The sequence below is a fragment of the Orussus abietinus genome, unplaced genomic scaffold, assembly GCF_000612105.2.
Source record: "Orussus abietinus isolate OABI.00-Male unplaced genomic scaffold, Oabi_2.0 scaffold3, whole genome shotgun sequence".
Classification (NCBI taxonomy): domain Eukaryota; kingdom Metazoa; phylum Arthropoda; class Insecta; order Hymenoptera; family Orussidae; genus Orussus; species Orussus abietinus.
The window spans coordinates 2,351,233-2,375,648 of record NW_019395984.1 but is presented as its reverse complement, the minus strand read 5'-3'; the positions used below and the strand labels follow the sequence as shown (position 1 = coordinate 2,375,648).

At 50.0% G+C, this 24,416-nt stretch overlaps 1 protein-coding gene across 1 annotated transcript in view; it reads left to right on the top strand.

Annotated features, from left to right (window-relative positions):
- Nucleotides 1-1,122: 1,122 nt before the first annotated feature.
- The window catches only part of LOC105699254, a 30,092-nt gene continuing 6,798 nt past the window's right edge, over nucleotides 1,123-24,416 (top strand). The window contains exons 1-2 of the mRNA XM_012424114.1: nucleotides 1,123-1,704; nucleotides 2,491-2,541. Coding sequence (XP_012279537.1) covers nucleotides 1,447-1,704; nucleotides 2,491-2,541 — 309 coding nt within the window. The 5' untranslated portion in view covers nucleotides 1,123-1,446. The remainder of the gene's footprint in view (nucleotides 1,705-2,490; nucleotides 2,542-24,416) is intronic.

The following is a 24,416-nucleotide window of genomic DNA, read 5'->3' as shown; positions in this document are numbered from 1 at the left end:
TTGCCGAAACATTTATTATCGCATATGATTATTTTTCCCGAGTGCAGAATTTCCTGCAGAATGCAAATTCCTTCTTTTTTTTTAAAAACGGTGGAATATATTATACGGGGACGAGTCACCGCACTTTGTATCGAATGAAATCTCAAACTGCGACGATTTGTTCTCACAGGCGGATGCTTTTGTTTAACTTGGCATAATTTCGTCTATTGTCTGGTTTCGACGTTTCGCACGGCACGGACGATTCTTACACCTTGCGAAAGGGTTCCTCGCGGGAGAGTGGATTTCTCACGAGGAGAAGAAGAAAATGTTCGGCAGGCAGAGCAAGGAAATCGGCGAAAAAGGGAAAACATAATTCCTATAATCGCGAGGCCTGTGCAGTTAATCCGGGTTTAAACCCATCGCGCCCTACACAAAATGGCAGGTCACCCGAAACCGGTGCAACCTAAAGGCTGACTCGGCCTAACAATACGTTAATAAAGGACGAAGCTTTCGTCCGTAGCCTATGACGCGGTGTCATAAAACCTTTTGTCGGCATTAATGGAAATTTCGTCGCGGGGAAAGCCGACTTCCATTCAAGAGTCCATACCAACTCGGCTTGACTTTCTTCCCCCAGTTTGAGTTATTCATCCTAAGATATTTCTTTCCTAAAGTAACAATGCAGAGTTCGGTTTTCACCTTCAGCCATTCTTCTATGATTTCTGCTATTTTTAAAATTTTTTATTAGGTAACTGCAAGAACAATCGAAGATTTTTTAATTTTCTCAAGGCAAGGCGTCGCATTAGTTCGCTACTTGTTCAACAGAAGGCGCCATCGGCGCGTGGTCACCTCCGGAGAAGCGAGAATTGAAGAGATTCGTAACCTTTAATTTCAGTAAAAATTAACCAAGCTAGGAACCAAAGACCCAATCCGAGTGACTTTCAGAGAATTCCCCTCCGTTTACGCATTTCTATGCGTCGTAAAACCTCCCTTTCATTGAATTCGATACCACCGTTACCTTCTCCCCACTTTTCCGTCGAGTTCAAACGTTGCGCCCCACCACCACGTGACCCGCGCATGCGCGAAGCGTCGACCGGTGGTGCGGCGAGCGCGACGCGCGCGTTACGGTTCAGTCTGACGCGAGCCGGCGCGCAAAGTGGAGAGGAGTCTTCGCAGTCCGGTCGACAGACTCAAAGGACTCGAGGTTCACTCGGAAACTAACCTCTTCACCCTCCAAGTGCCCCAAAACCTCGACCACTCCCGCCCGAGTGGGACAACCGGATAACCTCTCCGACGTTTTTCCCTCTCCGTGTCCCAAACCTTCTACGGACTGTAAGTAAGGTTAAATTCCCCCGGGAAACCGAGATCATTCGAGAAAAAGTGCTCGTGACGTGAAATGACCGCTCCTTTGAAGGGAGCTCTCGTCGAGGCGGGACTTTTCGCGTAGCCGGCGAGAAATCGAAAAGCAAGATGGCGGACGGGCCGAAAGTGGAGTTCGCCTTGGGCAGCGAGGTCTCGCCAGGACACTTTTTCAAGAGCTCCTTCGCCCGATCGTTCGTCACCAACTGCCGCGACACCAAGTCCCTCGACATCGGCTTCCTCGACAACGCCATCGCCGAGGAGCCCGAGAGCATCGTCGCCGCCGACAACAGGAACAACAATTTCTGCTCCCTCGTGAATTTCGGATCCCTAACCGGCGATTGCCATAATCTCTGGAAGGTCAACGAGGTAATTGTTTTTCATGCCTAGTTGGTAAACACCGCTCGCCTGCGAACCTCTCCTTGTTGATAAGCCGTGAGAAGGAGAATCACGAGATGCGTTGCGAGGATTTATTTCGATTACCAGGAAATATAAATTATCACTTACTCGCGCGAAACCGCGGACGATACATAACCCTTTCGATTCGAGATATATTGAGATTATACATTACATATTATTTTGAAAGATGCGTCAGACCGAGCCACGTGGTGGGAAGGTTTAATTCGATTTAATTCGAGGTGAGATTAAAATACAAAATGGCGGACGGTCCATGCGCGATCTCGTTTTACGGGGTTTCGGGTGGCGCCTTATTAAGCGATCGTTTTGATCCGCGTTTATTTCGGGCCGCTGGACCGAAGGAAAGAGAGAAAGAGAAAACGCGTCCGCGTACGTAGAAAGGACGTCCGATGGCTCCTTTTACAAAAGAACCGGCCACGAAAGGTCGCTCCAGATGTTCGCAATAAAGATCCCAGAAGGACAAATGCTCGCAGGAGCCGTATACACGGCCGGGGTATTTACGAATCCTAAACCGGTCCTGTAACCATCCTGGGAGCGTTATTAATGGCCCCGTATACCCGACTCGCTCGGTTTTGCAACTGCATGGGGATTTAAATACAATGTACCGAGATCGGGCGATGGTCTTGCCCGCTGCGGCTTTCGAAACCGAGAAGTGCATCTCGAGGGAAGGAAAAAAAAAAAATAGGAAAAGACCTGGATGAAAAATCGTTTACCTAAACCTGGTGTTTTCCTTTCCAGACTCGCTCTGCCGGGAACGTCGAATCGGACGAGCTGGATAAACTTCGTAAAGTGAGTGAATTTTATCAATTGTTATCCGATTTATTATGCGAGGCAGGGATGTATGCATAACAGGAGTTATCGATAAGCGAGGTACTCCGTAACTTTTAAGGCGGACGGGTTTACCTTTTATCTATCTCGCCCCCCGACCGGCTCGATAAGACCTGATAACACTGCCGGTGATATCAACGTATTTAGTCTCAGGGTGTATACGGTCTAGAGTAAGGGATATGGCGAAGACAAAGGATTAGGTATTTTTTCGACCTCCCGGATTTATTAATCCTTTGCCAAGGGTTTGGAGGATGGACGAGAGTCTGGAATTTTCATTGTTTATTCATTTTCTCTTTTCGCGATGTTAGGTTATTGGGCGGTAATTGGGGAGGAGGGGCAGGAAAAAATGGGGGTGTCGCGAATTGGCTGTTTTTTTTTTTTTTTTATTAAGGAGAATTGCCCGGATTAAGACTCGATGGTCAGGTAGTTTGGGTTGGCTCCGCTTCTTGCTTTGGACAGGTTAGGACGTTACGGGATTAGTGCGCGTTGTAAAGAGCTTAATAAGAGGTGGCTTAGTGCCGCCGGTAGGACAGGGCTCCCCTTAACCGGCGTTAATAATCCGCTTTTACATTCCTTGGCGCGTACAATTACCTCGAAATTACTGGAAAGACATAAAAGGGAATCCATGAAACGACGGCCGTCCGTCGCGGTCGAAACTCGCCTTAATTCCACCCGAACGTTTGCATGGGAAATTCATTCCCGCTCGGATTAACGTGCGGAAAATGCTCTTCGGGAAAAAAGCATCACCCCGTCACTAGAAATACATGTTTATGGGCCGGTGGCTCGCGCTTCGAGACAACCGGAAGTTCGCTTCGGACCCTCCCTTAATAATTGACCCGGGGGCCCGAAATTGTTCTCGTGTATAATACACGCGCGTGTCATTGCGCTTAACTATATACTCTACCGACCGACGAAAATCATGGTTAATCGGCCCAGCCGACATGTCGAGGCCCTGAATTTCTTTCTCACGGCGTGGAACGACGACCGGATGTCGACGCGGGGATCGGCGATAATGCCCACCCTCGACTTCCGCTTTTTTACTCGTTCCTCCCCAAACAGGTGATAATGCTCCTTACATGGTCGGCGAAATCCCACCCAGGAAATTAAACGTTTCTAATTTCTTTTTTTTTTTTTTTATTAATAATCTAAAGTCATATCAAATATTAATCCGAGATTAGTTAACTGAGAAGGAGGTTGGCGCTGTTTAACGTGTCAAGGGTCGGCGTCAACGCTTATCAGTGATTGCTGCGATGCACTTTTTTCCTCTCTCTCTCTCTCTCTCTGATTAGGCCTTTGTGAATGAAGAATGGGCGAACTTTGTTTTTAACGATTATGCAAGTCGACGGAGTACACGGCCTGTACGACACGGGTTAATTATCATTTATGTAATTTCTCGGTACGCCCGGTGGAAGGGGGGCGGAAAACTCGCCAAGGGGAAACTTCGCAGGAGGAAAGGCAACTTCCTCCTGGATTTTTTTCGAGCCATTGTCGGCGCGATATCTACTATCGCATGTGGCGATGCGTTTACCTCGATGTACGCGCAACGAGTCGGCGCAATCCTCCGCCGGGGAGAAAAGCGAACGATTTTCCCTGGAAATCGACGCCGAGGGGGGTTGAATCGATCGGGAAAATTTTTTCCCATTTCGTTTGTTACATTTCACTCGGGATGGAAATATGTACGCGATACGTGGAAACGTTTAAAGGGGGCGACTTAGAAATATCGGGCGGCAAAATGGATTGCAATTTTCCGGGTGAGGAGGGAGGAGGGAGGATTTATGGCGGTTCCACCCCATTTGACAACATACATGATTCCATTAATTCAGCTCGCTCGTTTTCGGCACTATCGAGCGTCTCCGTTAGCTTTGGCCCCTTTCCACTGATATGATTAATCAGGAGAGGTTGCGAGTTGGCAAGTCTCCCTGGTTCTTAGGAACTTTGCGAATCACGGAAAGTCCCTAGGACGGTTGATGTCACTATTGGCGCGTCTCGGGGGAGGGAGAAAAATTGGAGAATTAGTATATGCCGGATGGTACGGGGGTTTTTCACGTTCTTTAAATTCCAGGCGAAGATGGCGGTGGGATTATATGAACAAATTCCTTAAGGGGAATTATCGAAGTTGCGAATTTTGAGGGCCCGGTTTTAGGGGAGGTTTTCCGAGTTTGGCACTCGGCCATTTTTCCCCCGTTCTCGGGAAAGGAATTGTCCCGACCCCAGGGGGCGAGTTTTACACGGTCGTCGTTCCAGAAACGAAGGGGTTGAAAGGCTCGACGTTCGAGGAAAACAATGGACGTCGACCCTTCCGTTGTTCACCCCGAGTCGCGTGTACCGAGACCGATTCCACCGCGCATCGCGATCGGCGCACCTCGAGGCGCGTCCTCTCGCGGCTAACTTCGCAGGGCACCGTACGTGCGCGCGCACGCGGATGTTGCGGATGCGCCTTGTGCCGCATGATTTACGGGATAATTGGCCGAGGCGGTGCCCGCCACTCTGAAAGCCAATTCATAAGCGGCGACCGAAGCGTCGACATTTAAGGCCCCCTTCCACATGAGCGATATCGAAATCGTCACCCCCCCCCCCCCCTCCCGAGTTTTCTCGCCGTTCCGAGCCCGACATGAGTCTCTAATTAATATCGCCCTTTTTAGGCGCCCATTAAATGTAAACGAGAGTTACGGCTCACTTGAATCCGCGCGCCGCCCGATCGAGCCCCTCTTTGCGCGGAATTATTTTGTATTTTCTTTTTTTTTTTCTGTTCGCCTCCATCTTTTTTTTTTTCCCCCATAATTGCAAAACCGCGATTCGACCGCGACCCAAGGTAGTCGTGTAAAGTTTCACCGCGTCTCGTAGTTTCATGTGAATTTTCCTGCGCGTGCGTCGCGAGGGTATTTTCTGTTTCCTTTTCATTTTTAGTATCATAGGGATTTCTTGGAGGAATGCTATGTCGTACATTTTTTTTTTCTTTCGAGGGACCGGGGGAGATGGGGTTAAAAATAATTGGTGACCCGGTGGGGGCTCGGATGCTATTTTTTTTTTCTCTTTTTCGTTGTATTAGTCTCCCGGCTTTTTCCGGCCGTCGTCAATGGGGATGAGGCTTAATCCTGAGTTACTCGCGATGGATGCTTGGAAATAGTGCCTCCGTCCGCGCTGGCACTTCGGACGCGCCCGAAGGAACTCTAATTTTAGGGTCAGCGATCGATTCTAGAACAGATACACCCACCCATGACCGCACCTACGACCTCGTAAATCGAGCCCGATCGGCAGAAATTTTTTTCGAGCTCCTTGGGCAGCGGGAAAATGATTTCTCTCTTTTTTTTCTCCTCTTCTTCCCTCTCTGATGAAATGACGAATTTCTTGACTCGCCGTTAATACGAGGAGGATTGAGAATTAATTTCGGTGGCACCGATCGATCCTCGATATATCCACACGACCGCACCTATGACCGCGTAAATCGAGCCGGATGAGGACAAATTTCCTATGGCGACTCGCGTGTGGGTAACTAGACGTGTAATTTATTTCACCGGCGGTCTGAAAAGTTAATTTTGAGATCGAGGACCGATTCTAAGGCGACACGCTTGACCACGACTAAGAGCTCTACATCTCGCATCGCTTAGAAAATATGATTATATACCTTATACCCGGGATTTTTGCAAAGGATAACCTTAAGACCGGTCTCGGAGATGCGTTTTAAAATATCAACGTGCGTGCACGGTGGGCATTAATACGTTTAGTGGAAGGGAAGAAGGAAGAAAAAAAAATGTCGAGCGGGCCACTTTCGCGAGAGGATGATTTCCTCCGCGTTGTAGGCCAACGACTTCTGTCAACCGAGTGAAATGAGTTTGCGAGATTACCGGGACGAGAAAGGAGAGATGCAGGGGAGACACTCACGTGGGAAATCGGGCTCGAAAGTGCGTGCGAAGTGCTCGACCGAGGGCCCCGGTAATATTCAATTGAGCGCCCCGGATCGTTAAGGCTGATTCGCAGCGGAAGGTCCGGGTGAGGATATATTTTCACCTTGTAAAAAGGAAAAGGTAGCAGGAAAGCATCGCGGTACGTTAGGCGACCCTAGGTCACCGTTGGGATCCCGTGAAAAAAGATTGGGCGCCGAAAAGACGAAGCCGCCATCTTGGTTATCTTTCGCTTTACCTTTTCGACGCCGACCATTGCATTGGTTAATTTTCACCGGCTCTCTATTAGATTACCATTACTCTGCGCGTGTTACATCAGAGCTAAAAGAAAGGATCTTATTTCCCGTGAGCCGTGTACACTTACACGGAACTCGACACCGGCCTGTCGCGCAATTGATCGCGTCCAATTAGCGAGATGTCGGCCATTTTGACTTTGACGTCGCCGAAAAAGAGGACAGCTTGCCACGGTTAATGGTAATTGGCCATCGCGTATCGCTTTATTAAGAGTGGCGGCCCGGGTGGCGCCGATTCCGCGAGTCTGACCTGAAAATATGCGAAGTCTTCTGGAGAGAGAGCTTTCTTTTTTCTTCTTCCTCTTCCTCCTCGTTTCCTTTACGCCGCGTCGCCATTTGTTACTCTGCTCTTGGATTTCTAGTCGCGGTTCAATGCCTCCCTTGTATCTTCGCCATTGAGCAACGAGTCTGTACATTCCTCGCAGCACGTGACTCTACTCAACCGCGGGATGTTTATTTATAACCGGGATCGGCTTTGTACAAACAATTAATCGTGCCTCATTCGCATGATGTCCGCCATATTCCTCTCGGTGTTCGAACCTAGTGGCATCCATCGCGCGAATTCCTTCTATCACGTTTGCTTCCGGGGAAATAAATTCATTGCAATTCCACTCTTTGTTTTAACATAGCGGATATTGCTCGATTTTGCTTGATTCTGCTTAGATGTATTGAATTAAAATTTTTTTTTTGCTGTGATCTTTCAACAAGATTTCTGCCTCACGGAGTGGACAAAGTGGATCTACTTTCGCTGGATCTCGTTAGATTTATCGAATTTTATTTCTCAGGATATTGGTTATTTTTATGGGGAAATATCAAGATTCCATGAATCTTGTAAAGGGGATTTCTCGTTCTGGAAAGCCTCGCGCATAAGTATAAGTCTGGTCCTCATGTAAATCTCGACGCGAAGGAGAATTCTGTCTTATCCCTTTGGGCCGCTTCGCACGGATCGCTGCCGGCTGATGCGCCTCTGACGATAAGCCGCGGATGAGCGATAAATCCGGAGCACTCTCTAGCCGCTTTTTACGAGTTCTTACATAAATTCACCGGACGTGAGATGCATGCAAAACTCGGCGAGAACTGCCCCGAAGTCAGCCAGGACGGTATTCCAGATGGATAGAGGCGATGAATTTCATCCTCTTCTTGCTCGAGAGCCTGCACCGGTACTCTCTGTAAATAACTTGTAAAGCAACGCGCACCTGACAAGGTGTTCGGTGCCGCTGCGAACGATTGCCCGCAAATCGTCCGGAAAATGTTTCCACTTGGCTGATTAAATTATTTTCCGGAATACTGAGTTTATTCCTCCTCTTGGAATACCTCCCTCATATATCCATACATCGACAAATCAGTAAATCAAATAGAAAGTACATTATTTCATCACCGAGAACGATTCTCCACTCCTCGAGTCCAGTCGGCGGTTCTTACAGCGGTCCCCTTGGCGACGACGCCATATTGTTGTAGCAACCGTTGCTAGGATAGAGGCGTCCTTGGCAACGCTCTCTTTGAAGCGGGAAAAAAATCGCGGCGGCCTCTCCTCGCTTATAAAAGTAAAGCAACTCGACTGATCTAATGTGTTACACGTCGTTAGCTGCTGGCAAATTAATTACGATCGCTGGAAGGTATTTAATAAAAATTACTCGGTCATTCTCATCGTTAGTTTTAAATAAATCTATTGAAGCGACCGTCGATTACGGCGGAACATTGGTCGGGGTGCGAGGCACTAATGGAGAGTTTTCCCATCGTTCGGATTAGTCTCTTCCGCAGTGCTTCGCGGCCGATCCGCGCGGCCGATAAACCACGGTTCAACGATCCGCACCTCGAATCGCCCACGAACCTGTCGTTCGCCGTTCGAAAGGGCTCGAATAATCTCGGGGGAGATGCACGAGCATCTCTATGCCACGCGAAGCGTTTCTCCGACTTCCTCGAGCACGCGGTCGCGTTCCTCCGCGTAATTACGAGCGAGTTGAAGATCTTATCCGACGCGTTTCGGCCGGCCGCCATCTTGGTCCCCGAAATTTCTCTATCCCCCTCGCGATCGGACGCCCTGATACGACGACGAGGGTGGATGATCTCCTTTCCCAATTGTCCTGCTCTCGAAATCGTTTCTTCTAAATTCTCCTTGCACTTGCCGAGTTCCTAACGCTAAATGGCAAAACCGGAGAAGGATGCTTTCCCGCAGGAGTTCCTCGAAAGGATCCTCCTTTGTCCTTCGGCGACAAAAGTGGTTTCGCTCGTTTTCGACACAGCCTTCTCATTTGACAAGGCTCCTTTCCATTTTCATGGATATTCGTGCGTTTCTTCCCATCGCCGAGCCTGCGAATCCGGTTCGCGCCTCTATTCCGTCCTTCTCTGCCTTTTCTTTTCTTCTCCTTTTCACTTTTTCTATTTTGTTCTCCATTTTACCAGCGAAATTCGTTTCTCGCTCATTAGTGCGGATTCCTCGCCTCTCGCGTCAGCTGGCCGCGGGAGCCGCCCGATTTCCTAAAAGAGGGAAGAAAGGAAGAGAATAGGTTTCTTAAGTCCTGGCCGGACGGGAGGAATGAAAGGTAGGGAAAAAAAAGAAGAACAATCGGGTTTCCGCGGCTGACGCCACGGCGAGACCAAGATGGCGACCGGAGAACGCAATTTCACGCTCTTTCAATTTTCCTCGAGCATAACGCCGAGCGCAGTGCCACCTGACGGCCTGTCACGACTCTTAATTATCGTTCGGCCCCTTTTCCTCTCTCTTGTATGGTCCTTGTTATTCCAATTTTCGGGACGTTTCGTAAATTCCAGGAGGCCTCGTTAATTTCTAAGAACGTTTCGTTAATTCTTGGACGTCTGTAACCCCTTAAATCTCTGAATTTATTGATCGGAACGCTTATTTCTTGGACGTTAATTCGGGGACGCCGACGCCATTGCGAAAAAGGGCGCGGCGGAAGTCTGAGGGACCATTGGCATCCAGATATATATATATTCGAGTCATTTGGTCATTCCCGAGGGACAGAACGGCATTCCCGAGGCTCTCCTCGAGGTTCCTCCGCCGTCTCGAACGACTTCTCGAGAACAAGCCAGCCGCCATATTGCGGTTTTACTCGACGAACCGTCGTGAAAGCTTAAGGGGGTTCTCGAACTCGTAAAGGTCGGGATCGCCGCTTATTCACCCTCCACGGCGTCGGCCTCGCCTTGCAAATCGTTTTTGCATGTTCTTCTTTGGACCGGAATAGGGATAGGACGTGTCCCGAGCGGGGATTACGTCCGCGTCGTTTGTCGGCTGGTGCACCGCCGCCATCTTGTTACACTCTGCTGGCCTTGGCTCTTCCGGTTGCGTCGGAGTTTAGCATTCCCCGTTTACGTACATTTTGAATTCGTTAGCGGGAGGTGTATTACGTATGAAAAATATGAATACCGACCCACGGACGGTAAAGATGTACCTTTTATTCGGCATCTGAAGGTCCGCCATCTTGTTTCGTGATTCTAGCGTCGCCCATGTCGGTTGCGGTCTTACGAACCGTTTGCGTGGATTCGCATGAGAGATTAGAGGGGACCGAAACGATAGAGGGCTGTCTTTACTTTATTTATACATTTTTCAAGGGCAATTACGAATTAACGCGGAGAAACGCGAGGGACCTCAAAACGGCGGGGAAATTAATCGGCGCGCCATTGTCCCGGCGTTTCCGCTCGCACGGGTGCGTTTATTTTTCCGAGCCGCGGTTTTCCCTTTGTCTCTCACGGTCAGCTCACGAAAGTAGAAATTCCGAGGTGTTGGTACCTCCGTAACCCTCAGTTGCGCCGCCCACTGTACACCTCGCGCGGTAATTAATTCCCCCGACTGTACGCGTGTCACAAGACCCCTCGGTGCTAACCTATAAGCTAGTAATCCCCTCTCGCACTTGCAAGTAACACGCATCATTACGACGTATATCCCCGGCGACCCCGTCGCTATAACTTAATATCACGACGTGGACGTGGTTTAATTTTACGCGAATTATCCGACAGCTCCCTCCAAGAGCTTCCGCACTAAGAGATAAATAAATCACTTGTTTAATTTTTTTTTTTGTTTGACCCTTCATGCACTTCATTCCCGACGTCGTTAGAGATGCACTCCCTCTATGGGCTGCGATTCGAAATAGCGATTTTTTTTAGGTTAGGTCGTCTTCGATCAGGGGATTCCGCTTAGCGTGCTCGTTTCGATGCTCCTTTTATTTTCTCTTTTTTTTTTTCCTTTTCACTTTCTTGACCGATGCCCGGAAGTAGCGCGAAGTTCGCGGTGAAGTGCAGTCGGGTGAAAGCGCTCGACCGCGGGTGCAGTGCGTGCATCTCCAGACGCGTTAACCAACATGGCGGATTCTTATGTGCGTAATGACGGCTATCTCTCCTCGTGGGCCGGCACACACTCGTTATTCCAGAGTCGTGGACAACTAGGTAACCGACATGGCGGCGAGGAGCGACACCAACCCTCCCTTTCTCCTTCCCCCTGCGGTTTAACGAGCGTCGAACCATTAATCAAGCGACTTCCGGTTTTGCCACGCGTCCTCGCGAATTCCCACCTGCGAAAGAGCGGTATCGATTCGGTCGCCTGCGTTTCCACGCGACATGTCGCCGCGACATTGCGAGGTCGCCTTAACGCCCTTCGAGACACGTGGCCGATCACATTTCGTGACCACTCCTCGTGAGGATGCGCCTTAAAAATGGTACCATTTTTCAAGTTTTCGAGGAAATATCATCGGTGCCGTCTTATTATGCCCGAAGGTCGCCGCGATCGCGTGAGACCGTGTTGCCGGCCATTTTCAGACGTATTCGAAAGTCGCGACTTCTCGTGAGAGTTCCCCTTAAGGTGGTTCCAATTTTTAGGAGGAAATAGTGCACGGCGGTATTTCCCATTCGAATCGAAGTACCCGAAGCATGCCCCGGTCGCGTGAGGCAGACTTAACCCTTTCAAGGCACGTGACAAGCTGCGATTAGTGCCCACCCTTGGGGTAGGAAAAGAAAAAAGAAAAAGAAAAAAAAATAGAGTTAAGCCCGTTACTCATCGATTATTCCCGCAGCCATGACGCGGAGGTGCGGAACCCTGTACGATCGACTCCGGGACTCTGCCACTTCAGTTTCTTTTTTTTTCGCGATAATTTCTAAACAGCTCGAGATATCGACCAGCAGGTGGCGGCACTCGATTACCCTTACTAAATTTCACGTGAAATTTCGGAATTTGAAATCTTTTGGAAATTTGATTAATTCCCACCCTTTGAGTTTCCTCGGAAATGTCACTTCTTACCGCTTCCCATCGACTTGTCGACGAGTTATGGGGGTCTTCAGGCACGTTTCCGTCAGGTTGAAGCTATCGGTTTGTAGGTTAGGTTCTGGTATGGTTCGCGTGGGTATATCGATGGCAGCGCGCGTTCACACCGGCCGAGTAGGGCGGGAAGAGAAAGGAACGCGCGGACGAGTTGGAACCTCGCGGAATTGGAATCGCTCCGGCGGTGGCGACGACTCGCAATCACCGAATTTTTCTCCGCCGCGGAATGGAGCCGCCGCCATGGGCGCTCCGCGTGCGGAGCGTGGGAATAATTCGCGTAGCGGAGGAGCCGTCGCTCGGGCCATCAGGGGCCTCCAGGGGGGCATTCCGACCGTTCCTCTCCGAGGTCCGACCTCGAGGGCCCGCAAATGATCCGCTCGCTGTCTCCGTGCCTTAAATCGCTTCTTAAGGGTCGCATATCTCGTTTTATGGCGAGCCGCGAGTCCAAGTTGGGCCGCCTCGAGGTTACTCGTGGCGCCACCGTCGCGCGTCCCTGACAACCCTGACTGCCACTTGGGTTTTTCGGGAATAACTTTCGAACGAGTCGAGATATCGATCTGCGGTTTGCGGCACTCTATTTCTCCGGTTAAATTTCACAGGATTACGCGGGCGGAAGTGTGAAATTTTCGGTTTGATTTTTTTCGCGAAAATCGTCCCTGACAACCCCGACTGCCACTTTGGTTTTTCGGGAATAACTTTCGAACGAGTCGAGATATCGACCTGCGGTTTGCGGCACTCTATTTCTCCGGTTAAATTTCACAGGATAACACGGGCGGAGGTGTGAAATTTTCGGTTTGGTTTTTTTCGCGAAAATCGCCCCTGACAACCCCGACTGCCACTTAGGTTTTTCGGGAATAACTTTCGAACGAGTCGAGATATCGACATGCGGTTTGCGGCACTCTATTTCTCCGGTTAAATTTCACAGGATTACGCGGGCGGATGTGTAAAATTTTCGGTTTGATTTTTTTTCGCAAAAATCGCCCATGGGAGGTCTTCGGGTGGATTCTGCGCCTAAAGGCTGGAACGAGGACTTCTTGGGGTAGGTCGTGAGGGGCACGGGAATTGTGCGAATTGGAAACAATTTATTATAAGAGTGATTAACCCGTGAGCGTGCTGGAGATATCGTTAATCTCTCCCGCGACCTTTAAGGCGCTCAGATACCACCTGTCGGCTTATTCCTGGGCAAATTTAAGAACGCGGAGACGTCGTCGGTCATGGGGGACGCATGCTCGAGGGCGTCGCCGATGTTTAGAAGCGAAGTCCCCCCCCATTAGGCATCGACGTTGTCCGGCCATTATTCCTCCGCAGGAGAGCAGAGGACTAATGGCGACGCCATTAGCGAGGCCGAGATAAAGGAGCGCTCGGGCTCTCGGCCCGACCAAGGACCGGCGTACTTAACCTATGAGTACTTATTACACATCTGCGTACGCGCCTTCCTTCGCACGCGTTTCGCCTCTCCCGACTTGCTGCACCCTCTCCGCGATTGTCTGCGATGCGTGATTTCATTTTCGCAACGCCTCGACTTGTAAGGACGCCGTCCTGCCTTGCGTCTAAAGAAATTCATAAAAAATAATTGTCAGTACCCAAGGCCCTGGAATTATAAATTTCACGCCTTGGCGGGGTGAAATTGAATTAGCACCCCTTTGTTCTGAATTTTTTAGGAGATCTAAGAGACATCTTGTTGGTATTTAACGAGATTGCGGGGGGTCGTTGATAGGCGAGGGTATTGGTTTTTCGTGGGGCCGGATCTCGTTTGGCAGGTGATTCGTTGTATACTCGAGTACCTTGATTTGCATGTAACTCTTAATGGGTGCACTCGTTGATTCGATTGTCTCGCACCTGGGAACGACTTCCGGAGATCGCTCGGGGATCGGCGCGCGCATCGGAGGGCCTCGGCTATTTCCCCCCTAGGTCGCTCGATAGTTTCGCGAGCACCTCGCCCGAGACGCGAGGAAAGAGATAGAAACGATTCCGAGGAAAAGGAATGGAAGGCAGGTTCGTGGACGAGTCGGGACGGGACCGAATTAGAACGCGGCTTCGAAGGTTAACTTTTCCGAATTCCTGACTGCCGGTTCGTCGGGATCGGCACGCGTGGACGCTTAATCGGTCTCAAAGAATTTTTTTTCAGACGGCCTGAGAATCAAGAAAATAGAAAATCCACTTTATTTCTTCTCGTCGTGTCATCTGCGATGCTCGAAGGAATCGCGGCACCGGTTTTATACGGTCTTCGAGAATTATTTTTGAGGCGGGGTTGAAAATTAATAGGAACATGGAAGATCTACGGGAAGAATTAAACGCCGTTTCTCACTCGCTCGAGAGATATTAATGGGAGTAATTAGCGTTTGGCAAACCGGGAATGACGACAAAAAGAAATAAACGAAAGGACGAGCGCGAGTAGTCGGCTTCTGATAGATTGCTTCCGGTTATATTTAGCTCTTCCGTTTCTTTCTTGAAAATCGCTTCTTTCAACGCTCTCGCATAAATAAAACCCCTAGGGTACGAGCGGCTTCGAGTACACGTCCTGCCTTACGCAAGCCTCTCTACGCGCGGTTTGTATTTTTGGGCGGATGAAGTGGTCCTTCGGGCAAAAACCCCGACTGGAAAAGTCTGCGAACGATCACGGGCTCCCTCTCGTTCTTTGGCCGCACTTTCGGTTCTGACGCAGGAAGGCTCCTCTCCAAAAAAGAATCGCGTAGACCATTAGACCATCACCGTCCCCCAATTCGGGATAAATGTCAGCATTCCGCTCGAAATAATCGCGCTGTCGAAAAATGTTCCGAACGAAAGTTCTTCGTCACATTGTCATGAACAAATGTCGCGAAGTGCATTTTCTCGCATCGCGCCCTCGTTATCTAGAAAATCGCGTTTGATTAACGCGATGCGCGGCGTCGGAAGAGAGCCCTACTCACTCCCAGAGGGTCCAGGAAAGTAGATGGTGAGAAAGTTCCGGTACGGAAAAAAAAAAAAATAATGCAATAATCATGAAACAAACATGAGTTTCGGGGTGGAGAGTCGTTGCCAGGTATGATCGTAAATTACCATTCGCGATCACGCATCTGGTTGCACTCTGGAATTATTTTTCATCATTTGTTCCACGTTTACCCGAACCTCCGTTTTTCAGAGCGGAGGAGAGGCCACGTTGCGCCGACCCTCTTTCGTTCCTACCTTCTTGTTACATTAAATTAGCATATATTAGCACGCGTTTGCCCACTTTTCGAATAAAGATCTCGAAGTCGATTACGGGTTACCGGCGTCGATGTACCGTAACATGACTCATTGACATCCTTGTTCCCGGCGCCTTAAATGTTCACCTTTTTCGAAATTGCAGGAGTTGCTCAACGTAATATTTCTCTTTATCGTTTTTCTTTTTATTTCCACTTCTTCTTTTTATCTCCTCGGCCTCTTTAAATCGGCTCGCCGAAGAAAAGGAGACCTTGGCGCGTCCACCTTTGAACCTTCGATCCCTTTCCCCGGTTACCTGTAAAGGTAATCTCTCGGCAGACCATCCGTGATCGTGACCAGTCTCACTTAGGTTTACGCAATCGATTATCGAATCGACTAACGGGACGACTTCGGCGAGACCGCCTCGGAGAGGTCGTGTACTCGCCGAGAGTAAAAGTGCTGCACTTGCAGTATGCAAATTGCAAGTGCGACCTGCCGGGCGTGAGACCCGTACAATTCCTGTTTATATGATTACACGATTATAGATGACATACCTGGTGACACGCTAGTTTCGACCTGGAATCAAACGTCCTCTTTGATAAAAACGAAAAACATGCTTGAAACGAGAACGGTTACGTGATACCCGTGCGCGGTATTTAATTCCGGATTTTTTAATAGGACAAGGACGGCGCAAATCGACTTTTTCCGTCCCACATAAGTCGTAGGGGGCGCCAAGACGAATCCAACGGCCTAGATTAAGTGACGTTTCGATGAACCGTTCGCGAGATATCGAGATTCGAAGTGCCGGAGCGCGAACCTCGAGGCGTCGTGGAAGAGTGGATCCTGAGTCACGGGTTGCGAGTCGCTCGGCTTCGGGTCCCGATATCTCGGGAGCGGTTCTTCGTAATGTTGCTTTACTCTAGGTCATTCGATTCGTCTCGACTCACGCTATGACTTTGGTATAGGCGAAAAAATCGGTTGATCGTTAAAAAAGTGGCGTTAACCTTGATTTTTCCTCGCCGCGGTGTGTCCAACCAGAGGGATGAGGCGCGCAGCGATCGGGGTTATCACGCCACTCGGTATATTGATATCCGAGGATTTATATGGGGATATGTTTCTAGAAGGAATCGGCTCAAGGAGAGGAGCTGCTCGCCTCCATTTCCAGCGTAACACGCTCCTTTTTCACGCATATATGTATCGTCGGCACGTACAGGCGAGAGGCCGCGCACTTTCATTAGGTATTCATTCGCCATTTGTCTTCGGACGGTGCAGGACCTTTCAGACCGCATGTGCAGACCCCGGAGGGTCCGGCTTACTCTCGTTTTGCTTATTCCCCGAAGCCTCGAGGCGCTCCTCCGTAAATCAAATATTCATTTCGTCGGAAGTGGCCGCCCCGAGAGAAATGGTGCACTAGTTCAATCCCTAGAGAGGAGGTTTCTTTTTTTTTTCCCGAGGGATTCTTCGACAAAAAAGAGCGAATAAATTTTCTTCATCTCTAATCCACCCTTCGAGATCCCGGGAAAAATATTTTCATTGGTGGCGTAAGGGGTTTGCCGGTTATCAATGTCCTCTGTGGAAGACGCTTGATTTCCACGCCGTATCGCGGCTATTCGGACTCAGAAGTACCGTACTCGGTACTTTTATCGGGTAACCCACACCATTCACGGGAAGCGGTTCTGATATTCAATATTAAGATTGCTGGACCGTGGCCTCGAGATATGATATTACATATCTCGCCGCCGGGAGGACATAGTCATTCCCTGGCCCGTACGATGAAGATTATCCCTACGTTAACGCGGTTCTCACGAGCCGGGTACATTTCTCAAAGCTGTAATACCGTCTTTTCGCCGTCGCGATGAAGGGAATCTGCGGTCGGGTCTCGCCTTCGCTGAGCGAGATCATTTGCGTCCGAGACAAAGGGGACCGAGGAGCCGCGCCGGACTGTCGTTGCATTACGGCCGACTTTAATGAGACCCGTGTCGTTAAATCGTCATTAAGCTCGATAGGCAGGTCATCAGGTGGCCAGATTGCGGGAAAGTAGGAGAATTTGCGCGCCTAGGGTGGTTTTTGCAAGTCCGGGTTCGCTTCCGTTCGCCAGGCCGGGCGAAGCCAAGATGGCGGCCGGGACCAAGATGGCGGCCGACTTTTAGCTTCTCCGCCTGGCTCCCCTAGTAATTCCCTCGTGTCGCTTTTTCTTGGCGCAGGTCCTTGAATCCGGCAAGAATAAGGTCCTGGAACCGTAACGAGTTCCGCGATGGAGCTTGGAAAGCTACCAAACGAGCTTCGCGGGGGATACGTTATGTTACGTTTCCCAGAGTCTTGGGAAGTTATTAATACGGCCAAACTAAATCTAGAACAACGTAAAACTTGGTATTTGAGGTAGTCGCCGAGGGCTTCTTCCTTCCACTCTGCTGGGACTTGGAACGAAGGGGGAATTTGGGTCGCGGGGTCTGGTTCTGGGCGTCGCGACGGGCTTTAAAAATATTAAGACGGGGCTTTAAGTGCGTCAGCGACGAAATTATCCAGGGAGTAGGTTTCCCTTGGTTTCCCGAAATTCTTGACCCGGATCGAACGACGTTAAAAAGTATCGCCTCGGACAAATCGGTCTGGACGAGGATAAGAGGGAATCTCGAAAGAAGTCCCTGACTCCCTCGAGGTCCCCGTCCAAGAGGAGGCTAAAGGAGGACGTCTCGGGGAGTAAGGGGTCTTTTCGAGTCTTTCTCCTTAACTTTTATCCCCGTTGTCCCTGAAAAGTTACAACATACCGCCTCGTCGTTTGGATAAACCAGTCGTCGAGTGGAACTCCCTTTCGTGGTATCCGCGGAATTTCGAAGCTATTTGTAGATGGCCGCCATTAGGAGCGACTTCGAGAATCCCTGATGACAGCGAGGTCCAAGACGATCCTGCGACCTCTCGAGAGTTATCTAGAATTCTCTGGTTTATCCTTTGACACCCTGGAGCTGTCTTCGTATGCGCCTCGCGGCGCCATTTCCGGTGGTCTTCGACGAACCGCCTTGCACTTCCGCCCAGTCTTCCTCTTCTCGGACTCCCTACTGTATTCACTCGCGATATTATTTATTTGTAATTAACCGAACTTAGTCCAGAATTTCTGAATATTTCGGGATCCTGGGATATTTCAATTAGGGATATTTAATAATATTTAAATATGTACAGTTTACGGTCGAAATGTTTGGAGATTTTGATGCGAGGAGTAGTTACGCATCCCATGATTTATGTCGTTCCGTGTATACACGATGGCCGATTTAATCCCAGTGAAAGCCTGGGGATGCCGACATTAATGATACTTAATGTTTCCCGAGATATTGGGAGCAATCACGTAAAGCGCCCAGCAAGTATACCCACCGGATGAATTGGCCCACAATATTTTACATCCGATCTGGTTACTTTATAGACATCAGCGTCCAAGCCCCTCATTATGCAGATTTCACCCATCGAATCCTGTATTTTCAGACAGTCATTGAACCCGCTACCCGATTGATCCACTTCGCCAAATACCTCGTCGATCAATCGTAACTTAGCGAAGCCCGTTTCCAATGCCCCATCTGAAATATAATTGATAAAATTGACTCCATACCAACCCTTCCTTTAGAATTTCACCCCAACCCTTGGAACATCTCCCAGCATTTGACGCAGACAGTGTCCAAGAAATGTCAATTATTTTATAGTACCAGTTCCTCTCGTCGATTTTTCAATTTTTTACCATTTCATCCAAGTTGCCTTTATGGTTGTCGCCCATTAATGGGCATTTTTGCTCTGCTTGAAAGCTCATGGGGTGTCAAATTCGTCTGACTTTATTTCACGGGATCGAATGGTAGACGGTAATTCCTGGTAAATCCATTCTGGCGCCTTCTTTCCCCGTCTATTTCTCCGCCCTTCCCCCATAACGAACGTAGACATGCCAGATGCCATCCATGGGGCATGAAGAGGACGTCGTTCCCTTCGAGTCTACTCGCTATGCTCGCGTTATGCCCCCGCCATTTCGAGCCGTCTAATTGCGTCGCGGTATGTCGCGATGTACACTGGTATAGTACGTAGACGCCGCGACGCGTCGCCAAACTCATGAATGGAGGCGAGACCCTTGGAAGGCTCCGATATATTTTTAAAGGTAGACGCGCCGCGACGGAAGTCCCACCCTGGAGACGACGGCCATTAGCCTTACCCAAGGCTCGTAACTTTTCGACTAAGGTCGACCGAGCCGCCTTTTGAACTTGAGCCATCGACTTGCACCTGACTACGGATATAAAAACGCTCGACAGGATCGTTTCTCCACCTGTTATATAGAAGATATTGATAGGGCGAAGATAAGAGCATATCCAAGCGCGCACCTGGATAACACATCGATTTATATACATATATATTTTTTTAAGCCTATATTCAGCCCATATTTCCCCATCTTATTTATCTATACCATGAAACCGACATGGAATTAATTTCAAGATTTCCTTTCTTATCACAGCAACGCAGTCGGGTCGTTGACAGGCATTAGAGGTATCTGGTAAATCTACCGTCATGTCGTCCGGTCTAATGGAATGGAAATGATATGCCATTAGAGTGGATGACACGGTGTGGTAGTGTTATCTTACGGCTGGTTAATGCGGGAGATCCTAACCTTAATTTAGCGGCAACCTTGTCCCACTCTTAAGATGCATGCTCCATGCTCTATTTCTAACGGCATAGAGATGGGTTAAAAAAGCGGAATGAGGCATTCGAACGACGGAGGTCACGCTCGATCGGGATCCGAAGTTCGAAACGCTCGGGCGAATTGCGGGGGGGATTGTATATGCAAATGCAACGTTATGCACTTGGGCCCCTTGGCCGTCGAATTTCACGTGTTCATTCGCTACGTGCCGCACGTGAAAACTCGCGGTTGAGTCATGAGAGGCTCTCGATTAGTATTCCGGAAAGGCTACCGGCGTTACGTCTCATTGTCTGGAGGATGTGTCTTCACTTTTTACGCGCTCTTACGTCGCGCGTACACGCACTCCGTCCCTCCCCATGGGGCCCCCCTCCAGTACCACCGTGCGAGAATAACACGGTTTTCGTGTCACTTGTTGAAAAGGAAGAATTAACATATTACCATTGTGCTCGGCGGGACTTCCGTCAACCTAACCTATAAGGGCGCGTCGTTCTCCTGCGACTCCTCCCGAGGAGACTTCCCTCGGTAGGACAATGGCCGACGACAAAGAGACGCAACGGTTGGTTTTTCGGTACTTCGGAAAATTAACGTACTTCCCCGTAACCATTGAAACCGTTGGGGTGAATTATTCCCCCATGACTCCTCCTAACAAGGTTCCCTCGCCCGGTGGTCAACACCCGCGCCGGTTAGCCCGGCAGAATTCGTCCTAACCTAAAATCCCCGTCTAGGCGGCCTAATTGGCCCGAGTCACTTTTCTCAGCGTTGTTTCTCCGCGAACCCGTAAATCCTCGGTAGTTTAGCGGTCAGTACCCCCGTTTGCCTACCAGAAATTCCGCCGTTCGTGAATTCTTCCGCAGATTTTTCGCTCCCGGTGATTTTCGACCGCTCGGCTGGAGGGACGCCGAGGGAGTGGGCGGGTTCCACCGATGGCTGCGTAGATGGCGGCGCGGGCGCGCTTCCTGGTAGCGCTTCGAATGGCCGTTGTTAGCGGCCGGTTAAGTCGTTAAACGACACGCTCGTCTTGACGGATAGGAGGTGTCAGTCGTCGACGCCTTGAACTTAGCCACTCGTCGAACCTAGACTCGACTTTACGGTCGCATCGCGGGTTTGACGTTTCCATCGTCGGGGTGTCTACGCCCGGTGGAAATCCCTTAAGCCCGGGCCCATGGAGACGGAGAGAGACGGCCTCAGGGGGTGCAAACCGAGCAGTCGAGAGCAGAGATGGGGAAAGATGGCGGCCACTTCGAGAAAAAGAGACGACTTAGGAGGAAACCGTTGGTGGAATCCCAACAAGATCACCGGGATCGCGGGCAAAACATAGTCTGCGCGTTAAACCGCGGCAAGCAGGGCGCGTTTCCATTGGGCTGGAATGTACCGAAAATAAATGCGAGGCGTCGCGACGCCACCGACGTGGCGCTCCCGCCGCTGTCGGGACGGAATTATATATTCTCTTTCCACGAGTGACTCGCGCACCTGTTTCTCGTCACCTTGAATCGAAACCATTAACGCGGTATTGTCCTCCTCGCGAACCTTATTCGATAATAACGCTTCATTGTAAACGGGATCTTACCTTGTCCCTTATAGATCAGATTCATTGATAGCTCTCTAAAAATTCATACCGTGAGAGTTTAAGGTGACCGAAATTGGCATCATCGATTCGCGTGATTTAATGGTCGGGAAAAGTGTCCAGGACAACGTTGGACAATTTCTTTCGTCCGGTAACATCGGCCGTGAGAAATCGTAACGACATCTGAGTCACGTGACCGGTCCTACGTGACGCCAATTGGAAATGGAATTTCGTCGCGACTCGAGGACCCGCCCTGCGCAAAATTCCGCACGCGGTGTCCCCTCGAGAGCGCCGCGTTCCGCGTTGCGTCTAATCTCAGAGGTTAGGACGGATGCAAATGTGGGACGGCGCTTGGAAAACTCAGGCATTACCGTGGCATTACGGCTGGCGTGATTCCTCCGCACCGGGCAATTTCATGTCAAAAGGAAGGAGAAAAAGGTAAAAGGACGGACTCGACCGCGGAATCCGGCAGGAAGTCGGAACGGATAATTTGCCGAGATCGGGGCGCATCCTCGAATCAAGATGGCGGCCGGCTCGAATCACCGAGGCCGATCGATGGACCGATCTCGGCCGGAAACTATCAGCCCTGGGCCATTAACTTCGGCGGCTTTATCAATGCCGCGAATTGCCGGGATTCTTTCACCTCGGACGGATCGAGGCTGCTTTATGGGGCCGGGAATCGAAGCACTGCGGAGAAACCGAGGCACCGCGAAAGCTCGGCATTTCTTAACGTTGCGTCGAATCGCGGGAGCTTTGCTACGAAAAGTCGGACCTAATCCGTCGATTAGATCGGCTTCTCGGGACTCCGAGTTGCGTAAACACATTACGATGCCACAATTATGCGGTATATTACCCCGTAGTGGTATTACGCGAGTACTCGTAACGCCGAGCGGAGGTTCGATCGCCGCGCCGCCAGATGGCGGGGCGAAAGTTCGGTCCCGCGTGGGCGTCGCGCACAAAGTGCACCTGCTTTCTCTATGTTTCTTTTTTTTTTTTTTCCTTTATCCTGACAGGCTTTAATACACCCTCTCCATTATCCCATAACTCGAGCCCGCGAGTTCGCTGGTGAGTCATAGCCGCGAGTCTCGAGTCATAAAGCCCCTGCGAACGGTTTTCTCGGACGCGAAATTCCTCCCGAGTCACCGGTTCCCTCGGGTCGCGGTGGCGGATCGTTTTCGCGAATCCCGACGTGTGCAACGTCTCATTAACGCCGTTTTCCTTCGAATTGTGCAATCGGCTTCGCCGCAGCGGCCTCGCTACGATTCCGTACTCCGTCCAGGAAAATCATGGACGATACGAAACGAAAAGGGAAAACCATTGAAAGCGAATTTCCGATCTCTCCACTTCTGGAGGATCCATCACTGCCGTATGGTGACTCGGTGTCGCCGCGCGATAATGTTCTTGGCTCGGGACTCTGCCGAGTACCTCGTGGGTTTAAGGGGATGTGAAAGCGGTGAGAAAGAGGTCTCGTTCATAAAACTCTTCTACCTAACTGCATTTACCAAATCATTTGGAACTTTACAACGTGATCACAGAGACCATAAGGAAGGTCATTCATAATTTTTCGTAAAAAATTAAATTGCACGAGTGTCAGGACTTTCGTCGGGGTCTCCGCGTTCACGTGGGGATGTTGAAGAAGAAACAATTCGAAACACTCGGTTCGGAAATAAGTATCACGAAGGATCGACCCCTCGGATGCGACTTTCGCATCCCCTTAAATCAAACCCGATATAATCGTCCCGGCAATGGACCCCGGTTCCAGAAACTCGGATAAGTAACCGTCTCCAGGGATCTGGGTACTTAACCAATGTCTACACCGTGTTCGTCGAATGCTCGGTAGCTCGTAATGATGTATGAACGCGGGCGCGAGGAAATATACCAGGAGAGAGATCCGCATCGGTAGGAGATAACCTATCCAAAATTAGTGTCGTAATTGCACTTGCCTCCCTCGGGGTCCGACAATTAATTTCCCTCCCACGAGCGGCTACTCGAAATCCGTCCTATGTAAAAACCCTCCGCCCCCGCGGCTCTCGGAAGCCGGCTCGTCGATTTAATAATAGCCCCGTAAATCCGGCTTTACGGGAACGGCCGAGTTAACAGTCCCGCGAAGGGTGTTACCGTTAATCGGAAAAGGTGTCCATTGTTCAGCCTTCCTAACCGTTTCACGCCTAACGCGTTCCTGAAAGCCGGCAACAAACGCGCCTCCACCCACGCGGCTCGTTCACCGCAGCTATCTACATTCTAGTCGTTAGTCTCTCTCTGACTCGATATCATGGACCTGGGGATATAAAGAACTAAGGATAAAGTCAGGTTACAGAGGCGACAAAACCTTAAACCACGTGTATAATGATTACCCCGCAAAGTAACATGAGGGGTAATCATGGAAATGATAATTCAAGCCCGGAATGGCGTATGGAAGAATTTCCAGGAGAGGACGCGTGGGTTGGGCTCTAGTTTAACCCTTCCGGGATCGAAGGTCGCCTCTGTAGATCCCAGCCGAGGTAGAACCTCGTTAACGTTGGCGAGCCAAGACCAGAAGAAATTCTAGTGCCGGAGAAGGCGCGTCCTTTCGAGAGTGGATCTTGTTTTGCAGCGCGCTAAGCCTAGGTAGAGCGCACTCCACCTTGTGCCATTACCGCTATGAAATTAGCCTTGCGCACCGATGGATGATCGGCAGACTCGCGGCAACGCTAAACCCGGGTACTAAAGTTTAGAGGAAAAATTCCCACCCGAGCAAGAGCTAAGATAATGGCCTAGCTAACGCATGGGCGGACAACAATAATACCTTGCTCCCTCGGTAATATGCAAATCCCAACAAAGCGCATACCTGCGAAGCCAGTTACAGCGACAACTTCGCGCTGGACACTTTAAGGGGGATGTGAAAGTGCCATCAGGCAAAATAATGGAAAAGAATTATTAACGAGCGATATTACAGGTGCAGAGAGGTAATTTGAAAAATGAACCAGTCAATGGCTCGGTTATTTGC